Source organism: Manis pentadactyla, chromosome 2 (genome assembly GCF_030020395.1).
Source record: "Manis pentadactyla isolate mManPen7 chromosome 2, mManPen7.hap1, whole genome shotgun sequence".
NCBI lineage: Eukaryota > Metazoa > Chordata > Mammalia > Pholidota > Manidae > Manis > Manis pentadactyla.
This window is the reverse complement of record NC_080020.1, coordinates 92,084,613-92,110,250: the sequence shown is the minus strand read 5'-3', so window position 1 is coordinate 92,110,250 and position 25,638 is coordinate 92,084,613. Positions and strand designations below refer to the sequence as shown.

Here is a 25,638-nt window from a genome sequence, read left to right as displayed (position 1 = left end):
TTTGAAGTTTAAGAACTGCTTCCCTATTCCCAGGTCACAAAGGTTTCCTCTTCGATTTTTTTTTATACTTCATAGTTTTACCTTCTCATTTAGGTCTTTATTTAGAATCCACCTCTTATGTTGTGTTACAGAGAGTTCATGTCTATCTTTCTTCAGATTAAAGCCCACTTTTCTGAATAGTTACACAATGATGCTGGGGTTTTTAAAAATAATTTTCTAATTATTGTATATGAATGTAATCTAAGTTGTCTTCAGTATTTATGGAGCTTGGGGAGACTTTTAATGAAGATTTCATATCTGTCTTATTTGTAAATATAATTTTATACCTTTTACTCTAAGATGTATGCTTTTTTCTTGCTATACTTTCTGAGCTGGGGCTTCTTGAATAGAAAAAGTGATAATTATATTTTATTATAATTGAATTTAATTAAATATATCATTTAAGACCATAAATTTCTCTCAGTAATCTTATACATTACATGTAGTATTTTTGTTATTCATTTCTAATTTTCATAGATAAGCCACATTTAATTAGATATTAATTGAATCATCTTGATTACAAATAATAAAACTGTAAAAAATTAGGATCATATTTGAAAATAGGGATCTGTGATTCCCACAGTCACACCACACTACTCAACAAACCACGCCATTCATGCCATGTTGTTTCACTGAGAAAAGTTTCTTTTCAGCTTCATTTTCTGAGATTGTCAGGAAAAAGTAAGGTGGAGAGGGATATTTTACAGGAAGGAATAGGCATTCCCATAGACATCTTTGGATACACAAAATCAGTGTTCTTTCCACAAAAACAAAACGGAACATTTTAACATAGTCTTACATTTCCTAACCAATGAAACTCATGTAAACTCTTCTTAAATATATTCAGTCATAAAGCTAGCTCACACTACCTAGAATAAACTCTTCCCTTTCACCCTATCAGGTAGTGTCTTGGAGCTATCAATGAGTAGGCAGATATATTTTAGATTTTTCTTCATAGGGATAACATATTTTATGTTTAAATGGGTAATATGAAAAGGAATAGAAATATTCTAGGTAAATGTGAGCTAGCATTTTACATCTTATCTGTTACTAGTTGCACTGATGACTCTGTCAAGCTTAGTTCTTTCCCATGAAGTATCTATGATTTACACTGCATCCTTAATCAGTATCCAACTGACATGATTGTAAGCCATGCCATGTTAGCTGGTTAACTAAGAAACCAATTTTATACAAATATATATTTAAAGCTAATGAGGTAAGAGGTTTTACTAAGATCTTTTTGCCAAAAAAAAAAGTTCCACATTGTTGATTTTTTTTTCTAAATATACTCAAATCAAATAAATTAAACAAAAGACATAATTTAAAATTCCATGTTCTAAATTTTCTGGCTATAACAAAAACATATGCAGCTGAAATGGAGGTGTCTGAGATATGCTTGTGACACATCCATCAATTTCTTCTAACAGCTTGGGAAATTGTTTCACTTGGCCATTAGTTTATCTGAAGGTGTTAGATTGATTCTGCAAGTTTAAACATGCTCAATATAAATTAAGGAATATCCACATGAAAAGGAATGCTTATCTGTAGTAGAAAACAAAGCAGTACATGCTCAAACAGCAGGAGTTTGAATAGAACCCAGAAGTCTGCCTTCTCTGAAAGTCCAATTTAAGTCAGAGAGATTTTTTAAATATGCTGTAGACTTGGTGCTGCCTTTTAGCAGAAAGTGCATTAGCCTTTACATTTCCTCTGAAACTGAAACAATTTTCACAAGATAATATTTTGAAAGAGTCCATGAATTCTAAGGTTTCATTTTTCTTCTATATATTTTCCAGTGGCAAAATCAGGCTGTTTTTGCTGTAGAATGTACTTATGAATTTAAATTTTTTTCGGTATCTCATGTAGTAACAAGCCCTATAAATCATAAACTACTTTAAAAACAAGTAGTTACATGCAATCCCACTAAATGTAAAATCATGAATTCTAAAGAGTTAGATACATAATGTAATATAAGAACAGCCTCAACATTCACACCCAGTGATGGCCTTCAAGACTGCTTATCACATGCAATGACAGGAACTTAGAATATTTCCATTCCTTTTCATATGACCAGTGTTATGTTCCAGTATTGGGTCACTAATCCATGGTCTCTGTCTAAGGCTGAATAGTTCAAAATTGAACAATGGACTAAAAATTAAAACAGCTTTGCTTCTATATTAAGTTTATGATCCAAATTAATTATAATACAAATTATACATTTTGTTCAAATATCAGCACTCCGTAACTTATTTTAAAAACTACCAGTTTATTCTTTCTCTTACATACACACAAATTCCATCCCTTTCATTACTTCACATATATACAGAAGTCGCTTTACTAATTCTATATGAAGTTAAATGTGGTAGGAAATGCTAAACTAATTTATAAACGCTTGCATTTATAACAAATTCAACATATGCACATACATTTAAAAACTACCCTCTAGCCACAGGACCTCTGAAATTAGCACTGAAAACAAACTTTCGTGGTGGCTGAGAATGGCTGCACCTGACTTTGGCCTTACTGTGCTTTCCCTAATACTTTCCCTAACTATCTTGTGGAAGAGACACAAAGTTAAAATGTTGAAACATGTAATAAGATGACTCTGCTACTGATCACTGGATTTTCTTTAACCTTTGGTTAAGAAAGGCTTGAAAAGAAGTGAAGGAATTCAGCATAGCCAAACTCAAACTGGACTGCCAATGTCTAATAAGTCATGTTATATTTTTTTTAAAAGACTTCAGAAATGTTCAAATGTTCTACTGTTTGACCACCGTAGGACTGCTTTGTTGAGGCAATGGGCAATATGTATATTCACTGTGAATCATCCTGGGAAATTGTGGTCAATCTTAGAGAAAAAAAAATGAAGATTGAGGGGGTAGGCTTTAAGACGGGTAATGGAAAACTCACTCCATCTCTGAGAGTCCCTGTGGTCACTTTATTCTATCGTCTAACTGTAGTGAACCCTCATGGGTGATGGTGAACACTCACCCCAACATACAGAGGCAGACAGGGGGTATAAAGCTACTGAAGGATTATTCTGGATGTGTGCAATGGCTGCACGTTATTTTTTGTTTTGTGTTACACTTTTATCCCAAATGATAAGAAAATGTGAAAAAGTATAGCAGATCTCCACTTTACTGTAGACCTGTTAGATATTTGAGATACAGTGGCAAAAGATCTGCTGACACCTGTGGCAATACAAGAGGCTAAATAAAATGAAATAAACAAACAAAAAAATTAAATCGCCCGCAATCTCAAAGAGTTTAAGAATCAAGTCATGTTATAGAGAGGGGCCTACAACATATACATAGGAACAGTCCTCCTTCAGACATCTTCCATGTTTTAAACCTGTGAACTTTCAGGTTAGAGAGAGAGACACACTAAACTCTTACTCAAAAATCCCAGAGGACCTGCTCAAGGAGAAGTCAAGACCTGAGAAACAGGATAAATCTGTAGTCCCATTTGAACTACATAGAATTTAGGAGATGAGCCTGCCACAGATACAGCACAGGTCATGCCCTTAAGCCTTTCAAACCAGAGGTTGACTGAGTCTAACAGAAGCTGCAACATAACTTCAGTCTCCACACAACTTATTAATTATTGGATTGAGGTGATAAGCCTCTCACCCTATCTGCCTGACATAACAAAGGGCCAGCCCTCTTTGGAGGGAAATAATATCTAGTTCAATCTCCATGGATCATTCATACAATAAAAAATTGAGACTTATGAAGGTTAGAGAGATATAACCAATAACCAAGAGAGAAGCAAAAAATAGCAGATCTCCATATGATCCAGATGTTGGAGTTAGCTGACTAGGACTTAAAAATAACTATTAGGGAAAAAATGCTAATTAAAACAGAGAAAAAGATGGGCAAACCAGACAAAGGAATGGACCATGTCAGTTGAAAATATAAGCTATTTAAAGGACTAACAAGGACACTGGGGGACTTGATAATCACTGGGACATACGTTATTAGTGACTTGCATCTCTGTTGAAAGTCGTGTAGGAGGGATATGCCGTTTTCCTCCCACTTTCACTTTCTGTACTCAAGTACAGCAGGTGCCCTCACACTTCTCTCTCAGAATCCAAGCAGAGACTTTTTAGCCGATCCTCTGTTCCCATTCTCTGGCATACTTCTCTGAGTTCTACTTCATCCATGTAGCTGGACTGATTGAGGAAGTGGACTGAAAGTCCTTTCTGCATGCTTACTAGTTTTATCTCTTAGTATGTATATGCATCCCAAGATGAAGACTAGAGGAGAGAAAAAAGCCCCTTATTCTTCAAGCCAGTTTACCACAAACCTTGGAGCTTTGAAATTACCTGGTGATTGTATTAATGAAGCAATGTTTCTCATTTGGCTAGTGATCAATTTGCCAGAATCTAGATGATATGTTTGAAAGTATAGACTACTCATCCTCAACATACAACCCCTTAAGGGGCAGTTAGCCTGCCTCATCATAGAGGATTATCCACCTGGGTTTACTTCCTAGACTCTTCCAAGTTAGGAAAGCAGTGAGCACTCTGAAGTTGGGGGTGCCACACTGCACAACTCCAGGAAGCACCTTTTATATAGCTGTGTTGTAGAAGGGTTCTCTCTGGAATTCCGCAGTGTACAGCATAAGTGACCATATATGGTCACTCCGCATCTTGGTTCTTTTCTGATAAATAGGCCTCATTTAGAGTTCTGGATACTTGACCATGAGGACAGGTTTTCCATTGGGAAAGGTAACTTATCCGTAAGAGTGTTTCATGCCACTTGTTACATATACCTCCCTGCATAATTTTATCAGAAAGCACTATTGTAACCCCAGCATTTAAACAAGAGAAAAATAAAAGTAACAGGAAGTGCTCATTAAATGAATTAAAAATTTATGAATTGTAGATGGATTGAAGAAATGCAATATACAGTCAGCAATTTCTTAGTAAAATTTTCCTCAATGTTCAGATATGAAGTATTTGAAAACTAGACTTTCTCTTTGAAGTCTGGGTCACTTCCAGCCAAGAACACTCATAACACCTGCCATGACAGATTCAAAAAGGAACAAATTATACACAATTTACTATTCCTCATAAAGACTGGATATTTATCTTTCATATTAGTAACAGAAGCCTTCTATTTTTCAAAAGCTATTATTTTTAATTTACATAAATCTTATAAATTTATTTTAGACTCAAAAAAATCTAAGTATGGAAGGGATTTGTTTTTTGTTTTTTGGGTTTTTTTACAGAGCATGATTATATTTGCATAGTTAAAATATTTTTCAAAATGACATAAAATAACTAGCTTTTAGAGAATTTACATTTTCATCATTTATTCCTTAGGGAAAGTAAAATGTGAACTACTCAGATTCATTTCAATCAAGTGAGCATTTAGCTTGATGATATTAATAAAGTGAGAAAGAATTCCCAACTCAGCATTCACAATCTCAATCTAGAATTTCAGGAATTAGGCTTCCTAAAATAGAGCAACTACAAAGTAAAACCATTATTATAAAACAGCTTTTCATCTCATTTGGAAAATTCCAAGGTCCTCAATGAACTTGGACAGGTGAAAAAAAAAATTAATAATATTTTTTTTGCATGAGCAAAGAGAACAGCAGGGTTTTGTTATGTTTTGCAAGCAAAACAGTTCTGAGTATTAGTTTCTGTTATTTCACACAATTACCTGAATGAATCCCAATGCCCTGGTCCTATCCCAGACCAATTAAATTGGAATCTCTGGAGATGGGTCCCAAATATCAGTAGTAGTTACAGCTCCTCAGGAGATTCCAGCATGCCACCACAGTACCAAGGATAAGATAGATTTCACTAATGGCTGCTAGAACTTATGACTATATAGCAGAACAGAATGTTTAGTCAGAATGGAAAGTGACCTTGAAAACCCCTTTTACCCTCTGGCTTCCAGGCAGTAACATATGTGAATTATTATGAAGAATGAATGAGTTAGACAGAATACAATTCTATGAATAAAGGAGATGTTTGTCTCACACTGAAGTGAAGTGAACTCTGACCTAGTATAGTGATATGTTAACAGTGCATGGCCATTGTCTGTTTTGGATAGCAAATCCAAATTCAATTAAAACTACAGTGCAAATTTAAGAAATCTGCAAGTAATTGTACAAATTAGAGTTTAGCCAATATGCTCAGAACAACACGTCTCTAGGGAAAATGCCATGGGATTTGGAAAACCGCAAAGCACTTAGTACTTCCATATTGTGTTCAAGGCACTATATCTATTTGCTTGTTTGTTCATCTGTAAAAAAAAAATCTTTTAAAAGAGGAAAGTGAGTTGAAATGATTATTAAGGTAGTCTCAGAAAAGGAAAAGAAGTCAGCCCCAAAAAGGTGAGGAATTTCTAGGGAAGAGAGGAGAGACAGTCCCAGTCTCTTTCCTTGCGGGACATGAGGGGCAGGCTCATAATCTGATGCGCTGAAAGTTCCGTACCTTTTTTGCCAACAGGTGGAGCTACTGGCCATCATTTACCACACCACAGCATGGCTGCATCTTCCGTTTTTACAGTGCAAATTAAGGAGGGCTTACTAAAATGAATGTTAAATGAGGTGTATACTCACAAATCTCAACAACTGTTAGAGTATTAGCTCATTAAAATTAATACGATAATATGAAATGTTTTTGTTTCTAGATTTATAATTTGGTATTGAAAACTTGCAAACACCTGTACAGTTTAAAACTTCAAATCTTTACCTTCACCAGTATCAACTGTGTTATCATTAACCAAAGCAGCTTAAAGCTTAAAACAGAAAAACTTCATCACTGTGCTGACAATGAAATGGTTTTTGTTAACTAAGTCCTACTCTCTACATGTTTTAACTTTTCTAAGGTTGTATTATAATAATTCAAGGTTTGGTTGAGAAATTTTGGTACTACTGTTTTTGTGAACAACTGTATTATTTGAGTAATACAGTAGAGGTGCTACTGTGTTACATTATCACTAAAATACATGCTCTACCACATTTCTGATGGGATGAAATATTGTATAGGTAGACTGGATATACAAGGTTGTTTCTACATAATAGATTTTGTAGTACAGTCTGAAGATATATCCTATCTTAAAACACTTAGTTTATATCCCATTAATTTTTTCTTCCATACTACATTTAAATATCCTCTTTCCTTAAATAGCAAAGAAAGAAAACAGTAATATGTGGCACAGTACTGCTTTTTCTTTTGTTACTTTTTTGGTCTGAGAAAATGAAAATCAAGTTATTTTATTCTACACAGCTGATGTGGTATGCCTTAAAGAGTTCACATAGAACAAAAATGAAGCAAGTTACTACATCACTTTTAAAAGAGCTTACACAAACAACTGGTGGCCAAATATGAGGCTTTTCAAGTTGATTTTATATGACTTCTGGTCAAGTGGATGCTGATTTGTCAGGAATACTAGCAGAGCTTTGAAAAGATAAGATGACTCTGAAGCAATAGTGCATTATTTAACTCTCAAGAGGAAAATAATTTTCCAAGCAAATAAAATACTTTTTCTTAAACTGAGTTGTGATTACATTAATGGAATCTGACTTTTTTGAACTTTTTCTATCAGGACAATTTTCAAAATATATAACAAGTAGTAGCATAATATTTTTATATAAATCAAAATTTTTAAAGTATTTTCATTCACTTAAGTGACCATACCTATTTATAAAATTGACTATATTCACCAAATCATTCCAGTAATTGCTATTTGTAGCCTTATAAGTGATAAGAAAAAAATTTTTGTTCAATACAGATATTGCTACTTAAATAATGCCCTATCTGAGCCATGTTTTGAGGTAGGCTTAAATAATAACAAGCTTTAGTTATGAATTTAACCACCCATGGATCATTTTCTTAATTCTTTATTGTTTCAAAAAATTAAGATTGTCAAATAGTGGCCCCTACAGCGTTTCTCAAAAGTACTTTTATTGGTCTTTAGGCCAGGGTAGTTATTCATTGTATGAGTCTACCCCGGCACTGCTGAACATTTAGCATACCTGACCAGAAGCAGACACCCATTTATTGTAATAAACAAAAAATGCCCCCATTTATTTCTAAATATCTCCCAATATCACCCATGGAAGTTACATATAGATTCAAACATTAATGAAGGTTAATTTTTGTTCTTTCTTTTTCCAGTTCTATTGACAGAATCGCTGAACAAAAACTGCACAATGTGATAATTTGATAAATGTATACATTGTGAAAGGATTTCCTCCCCCACCAGTACATTAACACAACCATTTTTTTTCTTTTTTTTGGTAAGAACATTTAAGTTCTACTCTCTAAGCAAATTTCAGTTATATAATACATTGTCATCAACTGTCATCACCATGTTTTATATTAGTTCTTTAGACTTCATTCATCTTATAACGGAAAGGTTGTAGCCTTTAACAACCTCTCCCAATGTCCTCCACTGCTTAGCCCCTGACAGCCACTTTTCTACTCTGTTTCTTTGTTTTGTTTTGTTTTTTTTAGGTCCCAAGAATAACTGATAGCATGCAGTATTTCTTTCTCTGGCTTATTTCATATAGTATAATGCTCTCCAGGTTTATCCATGTCACAAATGGAAGGATTTTCTTTCTTTTTTTTTTTTTTTTTGAGGCTAAATAACCTTTTCTTTATCCATTTATCTGTCAATGGCACTTAGGTCATTCCTACACCTTGGTTATTGTGAACAGTGCTATAGCAAACATGGGAATACATATATCTCTTTAAGATAATTTTGTTTCCTTTAGAAAGATCACTGCTGGATCATATGGTAGTTCTATTGTTAATTTTTTGAGGAACCTCCATTCTGTTTTCCACAGTGGCTATATCAGTTTACAGTCCCACCGGCAATGTACACAGGTTCCCTTTCCTCCACATCCTCCCCAGAACTGCTTATCTCTTATATTTTCAATAATAGCCATACTAACAGGTGTGAGGTGATTTGCAGTTCTCTGATAACTAGTGATGTTGAGCAACTTTTAATTCTACTATTGAGTTATATCAGTTCCTTGTACATTTTGGATATTAACCCCTTATCAGATATGTGGTTTGCAAATATCTTCTCCCAGTTCATTGGTTGCCTTTTCATTTTATTGATAGTTTCCTCTGAAGAGCAGCAACTTTTTAGTTTAATACTATCCCACTTGTTTCTTTTTCCTTTTGCTGCCTTTGCTTTTGGTGTCAAATCCAAAAACTCATTGCCAATATATGTGTCAAGGAGCTTACTGCACCCGCTATATTTTCTACTAGAGTTTTATCGTTTTTGGTCTTATGTTCAAGTCTTTCATTCATTTTGAATTGATTTTTTTGTATATAGTATAAGATATGGGTCCAGATTCATTCCTTTGCATGTGGCAGTCAGCTTTCCTACTATAATTTACCAAAGAGACTATCCTTTTGCCATTGTTTATTCTTGGATCCTTTGTTGAAAATTAACTGACCATATATATGTGGTTTATTTCTGGGCTTTATGGTCCCATTGATCTATGTGTCTACTCTTACATCAGTACCACACTGATGTGATTACTATGGTTTTGCAGTATACTTTGAAATCAGGAAGTGTGATGCCTTCCAGTCTGTTCTTTCTCAATATTGTTTTTTCTGTTTGGGGTCTTTTTTGTTTCCAAATTAACTTTAGGATTGCTTTTTCTTTTTCCATGAAAAATGCTTTAGGAATTTTGGTAAAGATTATATTGAATCTGTAGATAATTTTGGATAGGTTAGACATTTTAACAATATTAATTTTTCCAATCCATGAACACCAAGTATCATTCTATTTATTTGTATCTTCTTCAGTTTCTTTCATCAGTGCCTTATAGTTTCAGTGTACAGATCTTTCATCTCTTTGCTTAAATTTATACCTATTATATTCCTCTTGATGCAGTTGTAAATGGGATTGTTTTCTTAATTTCTTCCTGATAGTTCATCATCGGTGTATACTACTTTTTATATATTGTTTTGTATCCTACATCTTTACTGAAATTGTTGATTAGATCTAGCAGTTCATTGGTTGAGTCTTCAGGATTTACTATATCTAATATCATGTCATCTGCAAATACATTTTTACTTCTGTCTTTCTCATTTGGGTGCCTTTTATTTCATTTCTTGCCTAATTGCTCTGGCTAGGACTTCCAAACTATGTGAAAAGTGATGAGATTGGACATGATTGTTTTGTTACAATTCTCAAAGGAAAACCTTGCTGCTTTGTTCATGGAATATGATGCTTTATACCCAGTCTGCTGAGACTTTTTATCACAAAGGGATCTTGAATTTTGTAAAATGTTTTTTCTGCCTCTTTTGAGATGATCATGTATTTATCTTTGATCTTGTTAATGTGCATCACACTGATTGACTTACAGATGTTGAAACATCCTTTCATACCTGGAATAAATCCTATTTGGTCATGGTGTGTGATCCTTCTAATGTGTTATTGAATTTGGTTCCTAATATTTTGATGATAATTTTTGCATCTGTGCTCATCAGGGATACTGGCTTACAAATATTTTATCTTGTGGTGTCCTTGTTTACGGAAGCACAGTAATGCTGGCCTTATACAATGAATTTGGAAGTGTTCTCCAACTTTTTGGAAGAGTTTGAAAAGGATTGGTATTAATTTTCTTTTAAATATTTGTTAGAATTCACCAGTGAAGCCATATATTCTAGATTTTTCCTTGATGGGAGATCTTCTTACTACTACTATTTGGGCTATTCAGATTTTCTATTTCTGCATTGATTCAGATTTGCTAGGCTGTATGTCCCTAGAAATTAATGCATTCTATCTAAGTTGCCCATTTTGTTCAATTTGAACAATATAATTATTCATAATAGTCTTTTATGATCATTTGTGTTTGTGTGCAATCGGTTGTAATGTTTATCTTTCATTTCTAATTTTACATTGTGAGTCCCCTGTCTTTTTTTCTTGGTAAATCTAGCTAAAGGTTTATCTATTTTGTTTATCTTTTTTTAAAGACCAGCTCTTAGTTTCACTGATATTTCCTATTTTCTTTTTAGTCTCACTTATTTCTGCTCTAATCTTTGTTACTGCCTTCCTCCTACTAACTTTAGGCCTAGTTTGTTCTTCTTTTTCTAGTTCCTTGAGATGTATAATTAATTTGAGGTCTTTCTTTTTTTTAATGTAGGCATTTTTTACTATAAACTTCCCTCTTAGAATTCCTTTTGTTGCATCCCATAAATTCTGATATGTTGTGTTTCCATTTTCATTTGTCTCAAAATACCTGATTTCTCTTTTGAGTTCTTTGACCCTTTGGTTTTTCAAGAGCATGTTGTTTAATCTCCACATATTTGTGAATTGTCCTGTTTTCTTCCTGTAATTGATTTCTAAATTCATACCATTATGATATGAAAAGATGCTTTATATGATTTCAGTCTTAAGTTTATTAAGAATGCTTTTGTGACCTAACATATGAATTATCCTAGAGAATGTTCCATGAGCATTTGAGAATAATGTGTGTCTTAAGTCTATCTGGTCTAATGTGTAGTGTAAATTCAGTGTTTCCTTATTGATTTTCTGTCTGTATCATCTATCCATTATTCAAAGTTGGGTGTTAAAGTTCCCTGTTATTATTGCATTGCTGTCTATTTCTCACTAAAGTTCTTCTAATATGTGCTGTATATACCTAAGTGTTCCTATATTGGATATATAAATACTTAATAATGTTATATCCTCTTGATGAACTAACCTCTTTATCATTGTATAATGACTTTGTCTCTTATAGTCTTTGGCTTGTAGTCTAATGTAAATATAGCTACCCCTGCTTACTCTTTTTTATTTGCATGTAATATCTTTTTCCATCCCTTCATTTTCATCCTATGTGTGTCCTTAAAGCAGAAATGAGCCTCTTGTAGGTAGCATATAGTTGGATCATGTTTTTTAATTCATTCAGACATTCTCTGTCATTGAAGAATTTAGTCCATTTATACTTAAAGTAAATGTTGCTAAGGACAGACTTATTATATTATTGCCATTCTGTTTTCTGTTTGTGTTGTTACTGTTTTATTCCTTTTTCCTCTCTTCTATCTTCCTTTTTAATTTGATAATTTTCTGCAGTGGTATGCTTTGATTGCTTTGTCTTTTTCTTTTGTGTATCTATCATATGCTTTGGTTTTGTGGTTACCATGAGGCTTGCAAAGAATATCTTTTGTTTACAACAGTTTGTTTAAACTGATAGTAACTTAAATTCCAATGCATACAAAAGCCCTCCCAAATATTTTGTTTTTGATGTCACAATTTGTATCTTTTTATATTGTGTATCCATTTACAAGTTACTGTACTTAAAGTTACTTTAATACTTTTGTCTTTTAACCTTCATACTGGAGTTACAAGTAAGTTTTCTACTTTCATATGTTATCCTGTTAGTAATTAGTGCCCTTTCATTTTAGCTAGAACACCCTTTAACATTTCTGTAAGGCTGGTCTAGTGGCTATAAACTGTAAGCTTTGTCTGGGAAAGTCTTTCTCCCCCTTCAGTTCTATAAAACACCTTTGCTAGGTAGAGTATTCTTGCAGGGGTTTTTTTCTTTCAGCACTTTACAAGCCAGGAAGTAGTAATGTGATATATCAGATTCTGCTGAAAAATCTGCTTATAGTCTTCTGGGGGATCATTTGTATATAATAAATGGACATAATTTTTAAGGTTAACTTTAAAGTTTCCTTGTCTTTAATCTTTGGCAATTTAATTATAATGTGTTTCAGTGTGGGTTTCTTAGGATTTCCCTTATTTGGAATTTTCTGGGATTCCTGGATCTGAATGTGTGTTTTTTAACCCAGGTTAGGAAAGTTTTCAGTGATTATTTCCTTGAATAAGCTTTGTGCCCCTCTCTCTCTTCTCCTTTTGTGACTCTTATAATGTATATATCAGTTTATTTGGTGGTATCCCATAAGTCCCTTATCTTCACTTTTTTTCATTCTTTTTTCTTTTTGCTCCTCTAATTGGATGATTTCCACCCCCATATCTTCTAGCTTAATGATCCTTTCTTCTACTTTCCTAGTCTGCTTGAACCCCTCTTGAATTTTCCAGTTCAATTACTGATTTCAGCTCTACTATTAATGTTTGGTACTTTTAAAAGATACTTTCTCTTTGTTGAAATTCTCACTATGTTCAAGCATTGCTTTCCTAACCTCTGTGATCATCTTTATGTCCATTATCAAATAAACCACTTATCACCATTTCATGATTTATTTCTGTACATTTATCTTGTTCTTTTGCTTGGAACATATTCCTTTGTTTCTTCATTTCCTTGACTGTATTGGTTTCTGTGCATTAGATGAAATAACAACCTCTCTTAGTCTTGACTGAGTGGTCTCATGTATGAAATGAACCTTGTCAATCATCCCAGTTAAAGTACCTAATTCTCCCTCAAACTTTTGTGATTCAAAGGCCTTCTTCTTTATTCTTAGTGGCTCCCAGTAGTTGAGGACATGCCAAAACCCATCAGTGTCCCAGGCAGAGGATCACAGTGAGCACACTGATTAGAAGCTGGACTTGCAGCAACAATTGGGAAAGTATATAAGCCACTTACAGGGAGAAACTGGGAAATGGACATTTTTTTTCTCTACCACCTCTGTGCTGGGCCCAGGTTTACAGCCACAGGGGAAGAGGTGCTTCTGTGTCCATTAAGAACTATACTTTATTTCAGAGTCCTCTGGGATTTGTGAAGGCAAGCCCATTGGCACTTAAAGCCAGGTAATCTGGGGCCCATTTTTCTGTGGCACCTTTTAAAGTATGCAGATAAACCCCTCATTCAAATATGGGCAATTTGGCCTGCTCCATCTGCCTGGTGGGATAGCCAATTAAGAGCTGCTTCTTTGTTTGCTACAGTCCTGTGATACTTGTGAATGGAAGCTCCTTTGGTATCAGAGCCAAGCGATCTGGGAACCCATACACTGGGGACAGCCCAAATCTAAGGAAAAGTAGTATGTACAAGCTCCTTCCAAGGAAGTAATGGAGACTCGGAGCAGGTTACACAGAGAAGGTGAGAGAGGTGTCTATCAGCTTCCCTGTTCTCTGCAGAGGATCACAACCAGCCCCTGGTGCCTGGTCTGTCTGTGCTAAGCCATTGGGTGGATAGCCATGGCAGTACCCACACACCTGTTAAGAACTTTTCCTTTATTTGCTATAGTCATGTAGGTCTTCTAGACACAAACCCTGTTGGGTTTCTGAGCTATGTGTTTTGCAACTTCTTTTGGTGGGAGGAGTACTAAATGTAGGGTCTAAACTCTTTGTTCCCCAGGGAGAAGCTTGGATTTGCATCTTCTCTCATGATTTTATGGCCCTGTGTTGTGATTGGCATTTATGGCAAAAGTGTGTCTCAGCCTTTCCTACCCTTTTAGATGTGGGTATTTCCTCATTCATCTGATGAATAGGACTCCTTCAGCTAGTTTCTGGATCTCTTTCAGAATGAGTTGCTCCATGTATAACTATACAATTGGTGTTTCTGTGGGAGGAGAGGTGCTTAGGAGCCTTCTATGTCTCCATTTTAGTTAACTCCTTCTCAGTGTCTTATCTAAGGAATCAAGTTGCTCATTCTTTCAGTGTCAAAGAAAAGATTATATATATCCAGCAAAAATAGATAAAATGATTTTAAAAAATAACTATCTTTCAAAAGGCAGTTATTTGAAGTACTTTCAATATAAAATGTCAGAATAATGAGATTTTTTCATTCTCTTATAGCTTTGAAATACCTGAAATTTAATGTACTATAATAGATACGTAAAAAAGAAACTCTTCCTGACCCAGCTCCATCACTTATGATGTGACCCATGGCAAATCAACTAAATGTTGTCAAAGCTTCAAACTTTTTTTGTATTGTTAATCTGTAAAATGGGGATATCTATCATGAAGGACTTACTGATAACTATAATGATTCAATACACTGTTTCACAACTTAAGCTATTTGAAATATATTAGAGATTAGGTTAAATTCAAGAGTTTTAATCTGTTATGAAAATCAGTATGGAGGTTTCTCAAAAAATTAGAAATACCATATGACATAGCATTTCCACTTCTGAGAACGTACCTAATGAAAATAAAATCACTAATCCCAAAAGATATATGAACTGCTATGTATACTGCAGCATTATTTACAATGGCCAAAATATAGAAACAACCTAAATGTCCATCAGTTGATATATATATGTAATGCATGCTTTATCCATTCAACAGATTACTTAGCCATAAAAAAAAGAAGTCCTGACATTTGCAATAACATGGATGGACCTAGAGGCTATTATGCTAAATGAAATAGACAGAGAAAGACAAACACCATATATGATTTTACTTACATGTGGAATCTAAAAAAAAAAAAACAGCCTAATAAACACAGAGAATGGTCAGTTGGTTACTATGGGAGTTCAGGGTCAGGGACAGGTGAAATAGGTGACTGGGATAAAGAGGTACAAACTTCAAATTATAATTTAGTTATAGGGATGGAAGTATAGATAAATCACTAAGTTGTTTATCTGAAACCAATGTAATATTGTATATATTTCAATAAAAAATAAAGCAAAAAAATAGAAATAAATTTAACCAAGGAAGTCAGAGACCTGTACAATTGAAACTAAAAGAATTATCAAACAAGTGGGAAGACATCCTATGTTCACGGATTGGAAGAATTAGTATATTAAAGTAGCCATACTACCCAAATACATTCTTCAGAGAAATAAAACAATCTTAAAATTAGTGTGGAACCACAAAAAACCCAAAACAGCCAAAGTGATCCCAAGAAAAAAAGAACAAATTAGAGATACCATGCTTCCTGATTTCAAGCTCTACTTCAAAATGATAGTAATAAAAAACATTATGGTACTGGTGCACACACACGCAAAAAGACACACAGACCAATGGAACAGAATAGAGAGCCTGGAATTAAATACCAGCACATGTCATCAACTAATGGTTGACAAAAGAGCCAAAAACACCCAATGGGATAAGTACAGTCTCTTTAACAAATGGTTCTGGGAAAACTGGAGAAACATGCAGAACAATGAAATTGGATGCCTATCTCATACCACACAAAAATTAACAAATCCTAGAAGAAATCATAGGGAAGAAGCTCCTCAACATTGGTATAGGCAGTGATTTTGTGATAGGACACCAAAAGCACAAACAACAGAAGCAAAAATCAACAAATGGGACTACATCAAACTCAACAGCAAAAGAAAATTAACAAAGTGAAAAGACAATCTACAGAATTGGAGAAAACTTTACAACCATATGTCAAATAAGGTGTTAATATCCAAAAAATATTAAAGAGCCCATATAACTTAACAAAAAGACAATCTAATTAAATAGACATTTTCCAAAGATAACATCAAAATGACCAATAGGCACATGAAAATATGTTCAACATCACATCAGGGAAATTAGAATGGAGCCCACAATGAGCTTCACACCTACTAAAATTTTTTTAATAACAAGTGTTAGCAAAGATGTGGAGAAATTGGAACCTTCATACATTGCTGGTAGGGATGTAAAATGATGCATCCTACTGTGAAAATGTTTGGAGTTTCCTCAAAAAAGCTAAACATAGAAATTTATGTTTACATCTAAACCATTTAACTTAACAATGCTCCAGGGCATATACCCCAAAGAACTGACTCAGATACTTGTATGCAAATGTTCATTGCAGCATAGTTCACCATAGCCAAAAGATAGAAATAATCCAAATATATCTACTAACAAATTAATGGATAAACAAAATGTAAATATGTAATGTCAAATTATTCAGCCATAAAAAGAAGTGAAGTTATGATAACATGCTGAATTGTCACTAAACCTTGAAAACATTAAGTGAAATAAGCCAGACACTAAAGCATGAATATTGTATGATCCCACTTATATAAGATAACTAGAATAGACAGATTCATAGAGACAAAAAGTAGATTACTAGGCACTGGGGGAAGTGAGGAATTGGGAAACTATTAGTTAATAGCTACAGAGTTTGTCTTTGTGATAGTGAAATAATTTTTTGGAAATAGTGCTGATAGTTGCACAACTTTGTGAGTATAATTAATTCCACTGAATTGCATACTAAAAATGGTTAAAATGGCAAACTGTATGTTACACGTATTTCATCACAATAAATCTTTTTTAAAGGACATGGTACTTATTAGGTTAGAAGAAAATTAATAAATTTTGTAATTTAGCCTGATAAACTATATTGAAAAGTAAGCAGGTGTTACAGAATTATAAGTAATCTGTAACTTACTTTGTTTAGTATAAAAATATTAATTTAGCAGAAATAATACCCTAGAATCCTAAAGATATAGGAGATGAAGATGAATTTGAAATCCATTTTATGTTAACTTTTCAAGTACATTAACAGAGTAATTCTGTATCTACTTGTTACTATAAAAATATCACTCCACCTCTGCTAAGGCCTACTTATGTCAGTCAATTTTTTGACACAACAAACTTCTTATGTAATATGAAGAATAGAAAGCAGTAAAACACTGTTTCAACCTTTTGTCTGACCCATCATATGTGAAGGATAGGCATACTTCCTTTTTAATACTGATTTCAGGGCTCTCTAAATTAACCTCCAAAGGATATTTTTTCATAAGAATTATAAACTATATCTCAAATATATTCATAATAATATTTAATTCCTGCTGAAAATACATTTGAGAGGCTTGATTTGGGACATTGTTTAAGATTTGCTAATTGTTCATTCTATTCTCTGATGAGTGGATGGGTGAGTGCCTGTATAAAAGGATAGACTTCAAACACATATTTAGTACTAAGTGTAGGCACTATGCAAGTTACTAAAGCTACAGAAATGAGTGAGATAATTGTTGATGATCTTTCTGTTTCAGAAAGCATCTTCAAAATAATGGAGCCTAGTTTATGGCTTTTGATGGTGAATGTAAATTTGAACCATAATCTGGGGGTGGGGGATATGTCATAGCCTTGTTTTCCAGGGTAGGAGAGAAATCCTTCTGAGGTAAAACTGTTTTTACACAATAGAGTTTATGAAGAAGCAGAAGTCCCTGTTTGAGATTCCGGAATGCTGGGTCTTCTTTATTCCTTCCAAACCTGATAGTGACTTGGAGATTATCTTCACAGTTCTTCCTCACTCTTTGATTTAACACACTGAGTTTCTCCAGCAGCCAGCACTCACTCACTCCTTCTCTCTATTTTTCATGTAGGAAAACAAGTCAGATTCAACTTAAGTGATTATCACTCTTCCCTTTAATAGTTTCATAAGTCATTTCATTATTTTCAGTCAGAGTTCATAGTAACACTGAGATTTTTTCCCTTTAACTCCTTAGTACTCTGCTCTTTACCATCCTTAGCTTTAGAATCCACAATGAGAGAATAGCTGCTGTCCATACATTGCTGGTTGTTGTAGAGAAGGAAGAAACTGCTTCACCATCTCAGACTGTAAATGTTCTACCCAGAAGCATCACAGAGTATTTGCATTGTCTAGTCGTTTTCACTAGTCAAGTCTCATGGCCATGTCTAACTTCTAAAGGGCAGGGAAGTACAAAATAAACCATGTACTTAGAAGTAGACCAGAATATTTCTGAAGAACCCTAAATGTACCACAACTACGACAATTTTGAGAACTTGGTTAGAATGGATAATGTTGTATAAAAATTACCAAACTAAAGAAGAACTAGAAAACATGGATAGACGAACACCTATTAAAGAAAGTGATGCAACTATTAAAGAGTTTGTATTTAAAAATATACCTCCATACTTGAAAAGACAACAGACCCAAATAGTTTTCATATGTTTGATTTACCCAAATAATCAAGGTTTCTAATTTTATACAAACTGTTTCAGAGAGTCAAAAGAACACAAGATTGCCAACATCGAGAACTCTTAAGGGTCTGAGATTTACCCTATTTGCAAGCTGACAGTCTGCCAGTTCTGTGGATGCTTGCAGAAGACACAAGATTCCTAGGTCAAAGCAAAAGGATAGTTTAATACTCACAGCAGTAGCCAGACCAGCAGCATTTGTGGTGGATACCTGAACCCCATTGTTTATAGGGCACTAAAAGTAGGGCCAGATAATATCTACACATACAGTGGGGTGTGTTAAACAGAGAGTGCTGACCTTTCTAAACTTAAATCTTTTATAACAGGCATTAAATATGCTATGTCCTAAGGCTATAAGCAAGCCTTTCCACAGGAAGACTATCTCCTAAGACTGTTTGCTATAGGAATGTCTTTTAAACAAATAGTACAGAACAAAGGCAATCAGTGCCTCTGTTTGCAAGATATGCAGACACACAGAGATCCACAGAGAATTGTCACCTGCCAACATATTTTATGGAGCCAATAAAATCATGACATACAAGCCAGGCAAAAATAGCATAAAACAAAATTATAGATCATTCTTATTATAAATATAGGCATAAAAACACCACATGAAATATTTAAGGCTGAATTCATCAGTATATAAAAACCAATGTCATGAACTCATGGAATTTATCCTAGGTATGAAGTAAATTAGAACACACTGAAAAAATCAGAAAATCTATCACTTTAATCACTTTAACTGATCTTTTTTAAAAATCCATTTGAATTAATCATTTTAATGGATCAAACAAGGAAGTCATATGAACATCTCAAGAGATACAGAGAAACTATTTGGACTTGACAAATAATGAGTATAGTTAATATTGGTAAAAGAATCCAGATTTTCTGATTCCCTCATGAATATGATTTTCATTGCACTATACTTCTTTTTCACTATATATATATATATATATATATATATATATATATATATATATATATATATAAAAGCATGGGGTTTGTGTTTTACTGTGTTCTTTTTGTTAAAATAGCATAGCTAAAGTATACTACTAATATTGGACACCCTTTAAACCATGTTCTAATGCCAAACAAATTATTATCAGTTTGTTACCAGTAGTAGGTTGTGGTTGTGTAATAGCAAGTTTCTGGTGCAGAAGATTCTTACTCCATTAACTCCAACACAAATCCTTTGCTGGAATGAAGTGGTTATATATAATACAGTATCTACAGTGACTGTTAACACAGTGGTTTTAAGTGTACTGTCTCCTAGATCATGCATTTGAAAAAGAATAATATGACTCCAAAGAGGGTAAAAATTTGTTCTTGGGACACCAAAAAATCTTATATATATACACATACATTGGTTTGTGTCTCTCAAAAGCTCAACCCTACTTGATAAAATATTATTCCTTGCTATTTAATTTATCTCACTAGGGAGAAATTAGATTTAAGTTAATTTATTGCATAGAATACTTAATTTAAAATACATTTAACCTTATTTTTTCTATTTATGAGGGTGATAATTTTAAGAAAGATTGAAAAACACTTTTCTAGACTAAATTTTTTAAGACAGGAACCATGTACATCTAACCGTGAAAATGACCTGAAGTTTGCAGAACAGACCACCTATACCTGGTGAAGAAGAGAAGACCACACAGGGAAAGGTAAAGTGGGAGAGCCATGATCAATCAGGACTGAGCCTTCCTCCATCCCATTCCACAAGCAGGAAACAGGAACACAGCAAGGAAGGGATAAGCATCCAGGAACTCTGCACATCTGGCCCTGAAGATCTGCTCTGGGAATGAGTCCACATTGCATCAGGCTTTGGTGATTAGTGGGGCTGGACACCAGAAAGAGCTGGAGCACTCTGAGAGGCTGATAACTCCCATTGCTAATAGAGAACAGGTATGCTCTGTGGGTCTTGCTGATACCCAACACAGAGGTGGCAGTTTGAAAGACTTGCCAGCGGCAGTGGGGAGTGCCAGAGAGGTGAAGGATGGACAGAGCTTTCTCCACAGGAGAAAGGGCAGTTGGACACTTCCACAGCACTCCCATGGCCCAATAGTTCTGGCACTTATGGGAGCCCAAAACTTTCCATCCCCCTCACTTGGGGCTCAGCCCTGAGGTGCTTCCCTGACTACCCACCCACTTGGACCAGAAGCATTAGACTTTTCTGCCTGCCAGGCAGAAGGAAGCTTTCCCAGCTTTCTCAGCCCAACTGGGGAGGTGCCTGTGGGAGCAAGCTCTGAGGGGCCTTTCCTCCTTGTGTATGGCCCAGCCAGGTGCTGTGCTCCCTGCCACTGCTGCAGGGCAGTCAGAGGGCAGCCCCACCCACAACAATCCCAGCAGAAGCCCCACTGCTCTGCTCACAAACGGCTGGCTGAAGCAAACTTCTATCTAGAGGAGACTGAAATACCCACTGACTGCAACAGACAGAAAGACGACACCACCCATAGTGCACCAAAGCAACTGGGGTTCCACCACAAAGGAGAACCAGGCACTAGAGAGTAAAGAGTCTTAAGCTTCTGGGCACCACATATGCCTTCTTCATAAAGACATTACTCTCTAGATCAAGAAGCATAACAGATCCATCTAATACAAAGGAAGAAACACAGAAACCCTGAAAAATGAAGCAGAGGAATTTGTTCCAAACAAAAGTACAGGACAAGACACCAGAAAGAGGGTTAAATGAAATGGAGATGACCAGTCTTCTTGATAAAGATTTCAAAGTAACAGTCATAAATATGCTCACTAATTTGCAAAATGTATTGATGATCTCAGGGAGGACTTCAACAGAGAGGATTTGAAAAAGAGCCACTCCAAGATGACAAATATAGTAACTGAAATGAAATATACAATGGAGAGAATCTATAATAAAGTGATGCAAGAGATAATGAATGAGATGTAAATTAGAGAACAGAAAAAAAATGAAACTGAGTAACAGAGAAGAAAGAATCTCTAGGAACAAAAGAATGCTAAGAGAGCTATGTGATAACACAAGTAAAAACAAAGTATTCACAGAATAGGGGTATCAAAAGTAGAAGAGAGAGACAAAGGGATAGAAAGTTGCTCCGAGGTAATAATTGTTGAAAACTTCCCCAATCTGGGTAATGAAATAGACAGTCAGGTCATGGAAGCACAGAAAGCCCCTAAGAAAAGCAACCCAGGAAGACAACACCAAGACATATAATAATTAAAATGACAAAGATTAAAGATAAGGAGAGAGTATTGAAAGAAGCCAGGGAAAAAAGATTACTTATAAGAGAAATACCATCAGTCTACAACAGACTTCTCAGCAGAAACTTTACAGGCCAGAAAGGAGTGGCATGAAATAGTTAATGTATTGAAAATGAAGGAGCTTGAACCAAGAATACTCTACCCAGCAAGATTATCATTCCAATTTGAAGGAGAGATTAAACATTTCCCAGATAAATAAAGGCTGAAGGAATTTATAACCACTAATATGGCATTACAGAACATGTAAAAAGGACTTCTGTAGATGCAAATGTAGACTTCACTGGTGAAAATAAACCACAGTAAAAGTAATAGACCAATTATTTACCAGGCAAGTATAAAGTTTAAAAAAAAAATAAAGTCATAAAGCCAACTGTACACAAAATCAGTTAAATGGTACACAAAAAATGCAGATTATGACATCTAATACATAAAGTGCAAAGGGGGAATTCGAAGAAGAAAAAAATGACTTTTAGACTGTGTTTAAAATACAGCAATCATCTAGTTAATATAGATTGTTATATACTTAGGAAGCTATGCGTGAACCTTATAGTAACCACAAACTGAAATCCTATAATAGATACACAAAAACAAAGACAGAGAAATCAAGTCACAACACCAAACAAAACTATCAAGTAACAAGAATAAAAAAGGAAGAAAGCAACTGAGAGGAACTACAAAAACAACCAGAAAAAAAATTAATAAAATGGCAATAAGTACATACATATCAATAATCACCTTAAGAGTAAATGGACTGAGTGCACCAATCAAAAACCATAGAGTGGCAGAATGAATAAAGAAACCAGATGCATAAATATGCTGCCTACAAGAGACTCATTTCAAACCTAAAGACACTCAAAGTGAAAGGATGGAAAGAGATATTTCATGCAAATAATAGGGAGAAAAAAAAAGCATATGTAGCAGTACTTATATCAGACAAAATAGACTTCAAAACAAAGAAAGTAAAAGTACATTATGTAATGATAAAGGTAGCAGTCCAACAAGAGAATATAGCTATTAATATCTATGTACCCAACATAGGAGCACCTAAATACATAAAACAGATACTAACAGAATTAAAGGAGGAAACAGACAGTAACTCATTCATTTTAGGAGACCTTAACACATACATCAATAGGCAGATCAACCAGACAGAAAATAAATAAGTAAACAGGCACTGAAAAACATGTTAGAGCAGATGGAACTTAACAGATGTCTACAGAACACTCCACTCAAAAGCAGCAGGGTACACATTTTTCTCAAGTCCACATGGAATATTTTCCAGAATAGATCACATATAAGGCCACAGAAGAGCCTCAATAAATTTAAAAAGATTGAAATTGTCCCAAACAATTTCTCAGGCCACAGTGGTATGACACTAAATAAATTACACAAAATAATAAAGCCCACAAACACATAGAAGCTAAACAATATGCTTCTACATAATTAAGGGATCAATGAACAAATCAAAATAGAAATCAGGAAATACATGGAGAAAAATGAAAACAAAAATACAATAGTCCGAAATTTGTAGGATCCTGCAAAAGCAGTTCTATGAGGGAAGTACATAGTAATACAGACCTACTTATGAAACAAGAACAATCACAAACAAATAGTCAACTCAAAATTAAAGAAACTAAAAAAAGAACAAATGAAACCCAAAGTTAGTAGAAGAAAGGACATAATAAAGATCAGGATAGAAATAAATAAGATAGAGTAGAATAAAAACAATAGAAAAAAATGAAAACAAGAGCTAGTTCTTTGAGACAATAAATAAAATAGACAAACCCCTAGCCAGACTTATTAAGAAATAAAGAGTACACAAATAAAATCAGAAATGAAAAAGGAATCACAATTGATATCACAGAAATACACAGAATTATAAGAGACTATTGTGAAAAATTATATACCAATAAATTGGGCAACCTAAAATAAATGGACAAATTCCTAGAAAAATACAACCTTCCAAGATTGACCCAGGAAGAAACAGAAAATCTGAACAGTCCAATTACCAATAATGAAATTGAACTGGTAGTCAAAAAATTCCCAACAAACAAAATCCATTACCAGATGGCTTCACCACTGAATTCTACCAAACATTTAAAGAACACCTAATACCTATTCTTCTTAAAGTATTCCAAAAAGAGGAGTAGGGAATACTTCCAAACTCATTCTATGAGGCCAGCATCACTCTAAACTGAAAATCAGGCAAAGACACCACAAAGAAAGAAAATTACAGACCAATATCCCTGATGAACATAGATACAAAAATCCTCAAGAAAATATTAGCAAACCAAATTCAAAAATACATCAAAAGGATTATCCATCACACCAAGTAGGGTTTAACCCAGGGATTCAAGGATGCTACAATATTAATAAGTCAGTCAACATCATACACCACATTAACCAAAAGGATAAAAACCATATGACTATCTCAGTAGATGCTGAAAAAGCATTTGACAAAATTCAACATCCATTCACAGTAAAAACTCTCAACAAAATGGGTATAGAGGGTACATACCTCAACATAATCAAGTCCATACTGAACAAACCCACAGCTAACATACTTAATAAGACAAAGATGCCCACTCTCACCACTTTTGTTCAACACAGTACTGGAATCTTAGCCACAGCAGTCAGACAAGATAAAGAGAGAAAAGGCATTCAAACCAGTAAGGAAGAAGTTAAACTGTCACTATTTGCAGATGACATGATATTATATATAGAAAACCTGAAGATTCCACGAAGAAACTATTAGAACTAATAACTAGATTCAGCAAAGTTAGAGGATACAAAATTAATACACAGAAATCTGTTACATTCTTATATACTAACAATGAACTAGCAGAAAGAGAAATCAGGAAAACAATTACATTTACAATTGCATCCAAAAGAATAAAATACCTAGGAATAAACCTAACCAAGGAGGTGAAAGACCTGTGCTCTGAAACTATAAGACACTCATAAGAGAAATTCAAGAACACACAAGTAAATGAAAATCTATCCCATGCTCATGAATAGGAAGAATTAATATTGTCAAAATGGTCATCCTGTGCAAAGCATTTTACAGAGTCAATGAAATCCCTTTCAAAATACCAAGCATTTTTCAATGAACTTGAGAAAATAATCCTAAAATTTGTACGGAACCACAAAAAGACCCCAAATAGCCAAAGCAATCCTGAGACAGAACAACAAAGCTGGGTGTGTTAGGCTCCCTGACTTCAAGGTAGACTACAGAGCTACAGTAATTGAAACAGTACAGTACTGGCACAAGAAAGACCCATAGATTGATGGAATAGAAGAGAGAGCCCAGATATAAACCTATGCATTTATGGTCAATTACTATACTATAAAGGAGCCATGAATATACAGTGGGGAAAAGGCAACCACTGGTGTTGGGAAAACTGAACAGCTACATGCAAGAGAATGAAATGAATTACTGCCTAACTCCATACTCAAAAGTAAACTCCAAACGGATCAAACACATGAATAAGACATGAAACCATAAATGTCTTAGAAAAAAAGTAGGCAAAAATCTGTTGAACATAAGGGTAAGCAATTTTTTTCCTGGACACATCTCCTTGGGCAAGGGAAG

At 34.4% G+C, this 25,638-nt stretch overlaps 1 protein-coding gene across 3 annotated transcripts in view; it reads left to right on the top strand.

Moving 5' to 3' along the window:
- Positions 1-25,638, top strand: part of RNF180 (ring finger protein 180) — a 174,014-nt gene that overhangs the window by 140,284 nt on the left and 8,092 nt on the right. Inside the window, exon 8 of one of the 3 annotated variants that reach the window (XM_057494892.1) lies at positions 6,500-7,554. The exons of the other annotated variants lie outside the window; for them this stretch is intronic. Coding sequence (XP_057350875.1) covers positions 6,500-6,588 — 89 coding nt within the window. The 3' untranslated portion in view covers positions 6,589-7,554. Of the gene's footprint in view, positions 1-6,499; positions 7,555-25,638 lie in introns of those variants that run through there. 3 annotated transcript variants of the gene reach the window in all.